The sequence below is a fragment of the Penaeus japonicus genome, unplaced genomic scaffold, assembly GCF_977035675.1.
Source record: "Penaeus japonicus unplaced genomic scaffold, GWHDUDI00000001_assembly GWHDUDI00000041, whole genome shotgun sequence".
NCBI classification, from domain to species: Eukaryota; Metazoa; Arthropoda; class Malacostraca; order Decapoda; family Penaeidae; genus Penaeus; species Penaeus japonicus.
The window spans coordinates 1,081,015-1,088,514 of record NW_028234443.1 but is presented as its reverse complement, the minus strand read 5'-3'; the positions used below and the strand labels follow the sequence as shown (position 1 = coordinate 1,088,514).

Here is a 7,500-nt window from a genome sequence, read left to right as displayed (position 1 = left end):
TGGAGGTTAGTGACTAGGAAAGAACTTGGAATTCCCACATTTAATAATGAAGGGGGATGGACTAAGTTAACAATCACCAACTATAAGTATTGAAGAGTACTGCTGATTTTTCCATTGGTTTCAGCACACACATAATGAACCTGATTGCTAAAAATAATAATAAATAAATAAATAAATAAATATAATAAAAAAATAATAAATAAACAATATAAAAATAGATAAATAAACAGATTTCATATAGTGTTAATCAAATACAGAGCCGTGAGACATTCTTTTTTAACATTAACAAGTACTCTAGTTCTGTTGCTTTCAATTAACTAAGATCACACAGGTTCAGATCCATGACGGGGAAGATAGCTGTATAATATCAATATCTTTCACCATATTTTCAGGTTACTACGGAGCTTGCAACGAAGAGGAGATGAAAATAGCCCTCATTAAAGGAGGACCTCTTATCGTAGGACTAGAAGTTTACGATGACTTCCTCCATTACAAGAGTGGCATTTACCATCACACAGGTCTTCGGGACAGCTTTAACCCCCTTGAGGTATGGAAGATCGTTCAAGATGTAAAACCGGTTCCAGATTCTTATTCTTTGGTATAAAAAGTTGGACATTGTGTACTACTCTGCCCTGGTATTGTTCAAATGAGGAGAATGATAGTCTTACTGTATTCAGGTATGAAAGAAGTTTAAACTTCATTGTTTGTAGTTAGATGAGAGAAAACACGGGCTGCTAGTTTCTTCAGGTATAAACCAGTTCAAATAATTCAATATCGCAAAAAAAGAATAGTAAATCAGATTTTTAAAAATAATAAATAAGGTATGGTAGATAATTCAGTCTTCTTCTTAGTTGATCTCTCTCACTCACACACATGCACACACACACACACACACACACACACACATATTTAGATCCTTCATAGTATTAGTAAGTTTGAAAATAAGCTTAAGAGGATAATATCCATCTCTCTCTCTCTATCTCCACAGCTGACAAACCACGCGGTGTTACTCGTTGGATATGGAGAGGACGAGACGACCGGAGAAAAGTACTGGAGCGTAAAGAACTCTTGGGGTGAGGGGTGGGGAGAGGACGGATACTTCAGAATCCGCCGCGGCGTTGACGAGTGTGCCATCGAGTCCATGGCTGTGGAAGCTGTGCCCATCCCATAAGGCTATACTAAACGGAAAAACAAAACAACGAATATTTCAGGGTGACGAGCTGGAGAATGATTTAAATGTCGCAACTAGTTTCTTCAGCTAGGCATGACTGGTTGATATTGATAATGTTGCTCTACTAGCTTTCAGCAGTAGAGGAAATGTGCAAGAAAGACTCGAGGGTTCTATCCGGTACAAGATGGGTTTCATACGGAATCGGATTAGTGGTCAATACATCCTAATCATAAGGGATAATCAATACCAGTTTTTAGCAATTCAAGAACACCGTACAAGAAATAAAACTCAGGTTATGACTTTGATTTTGAAGCAGAGTGAGACACGACACTTTTGTGGTTTGATAATTCCTTATTGGAAAGTGTAATTAACTCAATAAAAGTAGGAAATGGGAACATATTGGGAAGTCTTATTACTACATGTATTATGATATATGTTTTTTGTTGTTGTTCTTTCACTTCTTGATATAATATTCAATTCATTTTTCTTGCTTTAATACTGAGGTAGTCTACGACTTATAATTATTCATTTTAAATATTTTCATCATGTAACATTTACAAATACCTTTTTTATAATAACTACTATTATATGCATTCAAAATAAATACTTTATATTACTAATACTTTTATTTGTTCAAATAATTATATATATATATATATATATATATATATATATATATATATATATATATATATATATATAATTGATATATATATATATATATATCACTATAAAAATAATAATACAAATATTTATAACAAAGTATTCTAAAAATGATAGCAAGCGGAGCAAAATCTATTTTTATTTGAATCAGGATATATAAAATAATGAGAGAGAAAGAGAGAGGGAAAGAGAGAGAGAAAGAGACAGAGAGAGAAACAGAGAGAGACAGAGAGAGATTATGTATTCATTCCATTTTCTAAAAATAATTAAAACAATCAATAATCATAATAAAGATAATAACAATAACAAAAACAATAACAACAATTATAAAACAAAGGTAAAAAAAAAAAAACACAATTACCCATAATAAGCATTTACTACAGGATTATTAAAACCATACGCATTAACCTACTGCCAAGAAAGCATATAAAAGGCCCTCTAACTGCACAATCACCAGCTGTGCTACGTATCTTCTCTTAAAATAACTAAAGCTGCAATATCAGAGAGTAATCTCCTTGGATGGCTGCTCCCACCTGAGGGAACGAGAAAAGAAAAGTTTGGTTTGTTGTGTCGTTAGCGTACATACGATTGGTTAGTGTGAATAAATTAGTCATAAAAAGTGTATGGAAAGGAAATGAAAAATAAAGAAGAAGAACAAGAAGAAGAAGGTGGTAAGAAGAAAAAGAAAAAAAAGAAAGAAAGAAAGAAAAAAATATATGTATGTATGTATGTATACATATGTATGCATATATATACATATATACATATATATATATATATATATATATATATATATATATATATATATATATATATATATATACATATATATACATTATATAGAAATTAATAACATACTTGGTTTTCAAAAGAAAGAAATAAAGTTATCTTACTCAAAATCATAATCTTTATAAAGCACCGATAGATACAAATATACGTAAGACTATTCCTGCACAATCCTACAACAAGAATCAAAGCTCAGTCTGCAAACCCAAAAAGCAACAGAAATACCAGAATTATAAACACTAAAAGATATCATCATTGTAAGCAACAGAAAAAATAGGAACGCTGCCTACCATTCGGCCAGGAGTTTGTTGACTCTGGCGACGTGATGCATGCCAATGTCCACCTGCTTTTCGCAGCTGGTCGTCAGTCGTGTTACGTCCTTTTCTAGCCTTCTGTCGCTCGCTTCCACCTTCTCTGTCAGTTCTGCAAAAAAGTTTTGTGAGTTTATGGACATTTTACTTCTTGAATTGAATAATTTCTAAAGAGTAATGTGCTAGGGCTTTACTCTGCATTTCTCTTTGACATTTGCTGTGTGAAAGACTTAAAGAGTTGTTTGCTTTTAATTCCAGTCCCTTTCCCCCCTCAATATCATGAGAGTATTCTTCACTTTTAACCCATTCACGACGGGGCTATTTGAACTCTAAATGGTCGGAGTGCCGGGGTATTCAAACGCATAAGCTTAACACCTCGGGATTCTCAGGCCCACTAGCCGTGAGTGAGCGCTGTACGCCCTATCATCCGGCGCACCAGCCTTGACTAAATATCTCGTTGGCGGCATCTGACCCAAAAACCACCGAACGTGATAGCAAGTCAACCGGCGCAAATGGGTTACGAAATCCATGGAAGTTATCACATCAAAAAATATCTCTGGAACTCTCTAATACAAGAGGGGAAATCCTCCTCTTTGGACACTACAATTATCAACCAATACTTTTCTCATTGCCTTCCTAAATGCAATGACAAAGCAGATATAGGCGTCCTTGGGAATAACGGCAAGTCGCCCCAGTGCAACAACTACGAACCTTTCATTTCCTGGCTGGAAAGAATCTTCCTACTCTTCTGTGTGGCCTGCATAGCTGCCTTAGCGAAGGTAAGTCTTTCCATCTCCTTCTGCAGGCAGGTAGTCAGGACCTGTTTCTCGCGCACCGCCTCGAACACCCCGTCCCAAGACAGGATCCCGTTGCACAGTTGCCGCTGGGCTTCCCAACCGGGATGGGCTGCGACCTGGTCGTACCACACCAGGGGGGTCGTTGACATTTCAGCCTTCTGCTTTAAGCCGAACCTTGGGAAAAACAGCGAGATGTATGATACACAGGGAGTGGAAGTGTGAGGGAGTATGTAAGTATTAAAGAGAGAATAGTGAAAAGTGAAATAGTGAATTTGACTTTAGGAAAATCAACAATAATAATACATCTGATTGATATACTTTCTTTAATTTCGTTTATACTTGCATCAGTAATCTGTAATGAAATGCCAATAATTACTTTAACTGAGCAAAATCTAAGCTCTTCTCAATATAATTCCAATACAAGATGCCCATTTCCTCTAATAACCATTTTTGCATATGTAAATAATTAAAATACAACTGTACAGCAATGAAGGCAAAACACCTCGTCCGCTCAAATGGATTACATTGCTTCTACACCCAAGCTTACAAGAAGTGCTATACACAAGTTATGTGGGGGATTTTCTTTTTACAGATTATACAATGCAGTGCATCTACTCAGCACTTATTAGATATTTATCAGTGCCAACTGGATGCAAAATACATACATTTCTCTAACCAAACCAGTGGCTGCCTCACTACAACCCACAGCAAATAGATACGACAGTCTGACTTTGATAAAAGTTCTGACCTTTTGTGTCCATTCAGCCGCTGACTTTCATCCATCCTGGAATTTGCATTATAATCTTTTTTTTTTTCTTCTTCTTCAGACATATTTTAAAAAATCAGAATGATGCAATAATCTTGCCAGTAGAAAGAAACTGCATATCTAGCGGCACTTAATAAAAAATAAATACATGAATATTACCCATTTGGTTGATATCTATGAGCGTAATGAGAATTACAACCATTTTAGAAAATTTTGGAAAATGAAATGAAGATGATGTCATCTGTGAAAGTCTTGTCATCTCATATCATTAGCACGTCCACAATTCTCAAACGAGTGTCTGAATTTACATCAAGATTTGAGTCTGGAGAACTAAACTTATCCCTTTCGGATAACATGTAGCTAATACAAACCTCTTGGATAAAATATAGCATATATATATGTCCCTATTATATAACATATAACTTAAAACATATACAGTGTAGAGAGACAAGGTATTCCAGAACCTTTAACAACTCACTCTTCCGTGGTTGTCGTGAGGAGCTGATTCAACGGCGCTGCTATGAATGATTCGCACTCGCTAGCCAAGGAGTTGGCGGACACTGGGGTCGGGTAAGCCATGCGTTCCAGGGCCTCTTCCGTCGTGGATCTGACCTCCTCCAGTCGGTCCCTGATGATCTGAAGGCCGTCTGCCACGCACACAGCTAGGCACTGGATGCTCTCCACGCCATCTTGCTGGAGGGGGGAAAGAAGATGATGGGATGCATATTATGCTATCACGAAGTAACGGATTTTATACATAAATGTAAATACCTCCCTGGTTATGACTTGAACTGACTCTCTCCTAAGAAAAACCAGAGAGAGAGAGATAGAGATAGAGAGAGAGATAGAGATAGAGAGAGAGAGAGAGAGAGAGAGAGAGAGAGAGAGAGAGAGAGAGAGAGAGAGAGAGAGAGAGAGAGAGAGAGAGAGAGAGAGAGAGAGAGAGAGAGAGAGAGAGAGAGAGAGAGAGAGAGAGAGAGAGAGAGAGAGAGAGAGAGAGAGAAAAAAGAGGAGAGAGAGAGAGAGAGAGAGAGAGAGAGAGAGAGAGAGAGAGAGAGAGAGAGAGAGAGAGAGAGAGAGAGAGAGGCATTCTATGATAATATGGAAATGCCTCCCTGACCGTGACTCGAACCTACTCTCTCATGGCAACACCTTGAGCATACAGTTCATTATCACTATATTACCCCTATACTCTAGTGAGAGTATAGGGGTAATATCCATGAACCTAATGTAGATTAGACAATCCTTTAAGTGGATCGCATTGTCTAGCAATCTGGTTCTGAGAGGCAGAGAAACTTTTTTTCTTCTTAATGAAAAGTGAAAGAATAATGTAAATGGAAAATGGAAAGATGAAAAAAGCAAGAACAAATATTGTACTCTTTTCTTTACAGACTATACTGGCCAATGCCTCGTTCTCTCTCTTCATAGTAGGGGAAGAATTAACCAAACATCTTTCCTTGAGAACATTAAAGAAAATTGAATTCATTTCTATATAAAATAAATTCCAATTTCGAATATGCATATCTCATTTGATATCTCAGTGCTTGAAATACACAAACTCATAATTAAGGAATTATTCATAATGAATATCACATGATTTTGTTGTTGTTGTTGTTGTTGACAGTGTCACATGCAAACATTTTTCACAAGAAAACTCTAAAGACAAATATGACAATAAATGTAGCAAAACCAACATCCATCAACAAATAGTTTCAAAAACCTAAAATAACACATATAAAACAATTCTAAAAGCCTGAAAATGGATACACATATAAATAAAAATCGAACAGTCTATATATTCTCAACTCATTTAAGTGTTTCTACTAAAATGAACTTGCTGGAAAATAATGGGAGCTAATTCTGAAAGACTTATAGATCCACTGATGGTACTCGTGCAAGTAAAAAAGTAATTATTTACCTAAATACATAAATTTATATTGTCCTATATCAATCGCATAATTCATTTCTTTATAAATCTAAGTGAAGATCACATCATAACCACACAGAACTCTCACTGAAGATCACATCATAACCACACAAAACTCTCACTGAAGATCACACCATAACCACACAAAACTCTCACTGAAGATCACACCATAACCACAGAACTCTCAGTAATGGAAGCCAACCCAACCTACCACTTCCTTGTTGAAGCTGATGATCTGCGCGTGTTTGGTTCTCAGTGCATCCCTCGCCCTGGCTGCGGCATCCGCTCTCTCCTGCAGCGAGGATGTCAGTTGCTCGGCGGCGCTGAGGGCGGCCCTCTCTCCTGCCACGCTGATGTTCTCCTTCACCACTTCAACCACGGCTGAGGCGATGCCATCTTCGGCGTAGGTGCGCTTTGGATAAATAGGAATAGCAGTTTGATGATTCCTCCTGGGTGAGGTTGGGGGCGTTTGCCGGGGAAGGAAGGGGGATCACCTCAAGAGAACTCTTTTAGTCAGAATCTGGGAAATTATGGTGTCATTTTAGTTAAAATCAGGGGAAAAAGTGCCTTGTACCTCAACTTCTATCACCTAAAAGTCTATGCAAGTCACTGGGCTACCTATAATTACAAGCATCATCACCAATGTAAATAAAGGAATGAATGAATGTGGGGAAAAAAAGAAAAACAAGAAAATATATATATATACATGTGTGTGTGTGTGTATGTATTTATGTATGTATGTATGTGTATATATATATAAATATATGTATATATATGTGTATATATATATAAATATATATAAATATGTGAGATAGAGATATGTATAGAGAGATGAGTGGAGAGGAGAGAGATAGAGAATATATGAGAGAGAGAGAGAGAGAGAGAGAGAGAAATAAACAAACAAGAAGAAAAACAAAAAAACAACAAGCACAAATGAAAACATGAATGGAGAGATAAACCACGTACCTTTGCTGAGGCGAAGATATTGTTCTGTAGGGTCTTGAGAGCTCGAGACAGTGACTGAGCAGCCTGATCAGCCTGGTAAGCCTCGACATAAAGCCTGACATGCGACGCACTCA

The 7,500-nt window shown here is 36.9% G+C and overlaps 2 protein-coding genes across 5 annotated transcripts in view; one reads left to right on the top strand and one right to left on the bottom strand.

The window, feature by feature from the left end:
* LOC122251070 (dipeptidyl peptidase 1) overlaps positions 1-1,787 on the top strand; it is an 11,033-nt gene extending 9,246 nt beyond the window's left edge. For both annotated transcript variants that reach the window (XM_043012798.2, XM_086534552.1), the window contains 3 exons: positions 1-5; positions 393-547; positions 989-1,787. The exon at positions 1-5 is cut by the window's left edge and continues 114 nt beyond it. In XM_043012798.2, the coding sequence (XP_042868732.2) occupies positions 1-5; positions 393-547; positions 989-1,171 (343 nt within the window). In that variant the 3' untranslated portion in view covers positions 1,172-1,787. The remainder of the gene's footprint in view (positions 6-392; positions 548-988) is intronic.
* Positions 1,788-2,190: 403 nt separating this feature from the next.
* The window catches only part of LOC122251062 (uncharacterized), a 10,643-nt gene continuing 5,333 nt past the window's right edge, over positions 2,191-7,500 (bottom strand). For 2 of the 3 annotated variants that reach the window (XM_043012778.2, XM_086534302.1), the window contains exons 8-14: positions 7,388-7,500; positions 6,633-6,833; positions 4,973-5,187; positions 4,477-4,512; positions 3,643-3,902; positions 2,911-3,043; positions 2,191-2,367 (exon numbers count right to left, since the gene is read on the bottom strand). The exon at positions 7,388-7,500 is cut by the window's right edge and continues 86 nt beyond it. In XM_043012778.2, the coding sequence (XP_042868712.2) occupies positions 2,334-2,367; positions 2,911-3,043; positions 3,643-3,902; positions 4,477-4,512; positions 4,973-5,187; positions 6,633-6,833; positions 7,388-7,500 (992 nt within the window). In that variant the 3' untranslated portion in view covers positions 2,191-2,333. The remainder of the gene's footprint in view (positions 2,368-2,910; positions 3,044-3,642; positions 3,903-4,476; positions 4,513-4,972; positions 5,188-6,632; positions 6,834-7,387) is intronic. The other variant, XM_043012788.2, reaches the window with a different exon arrangement.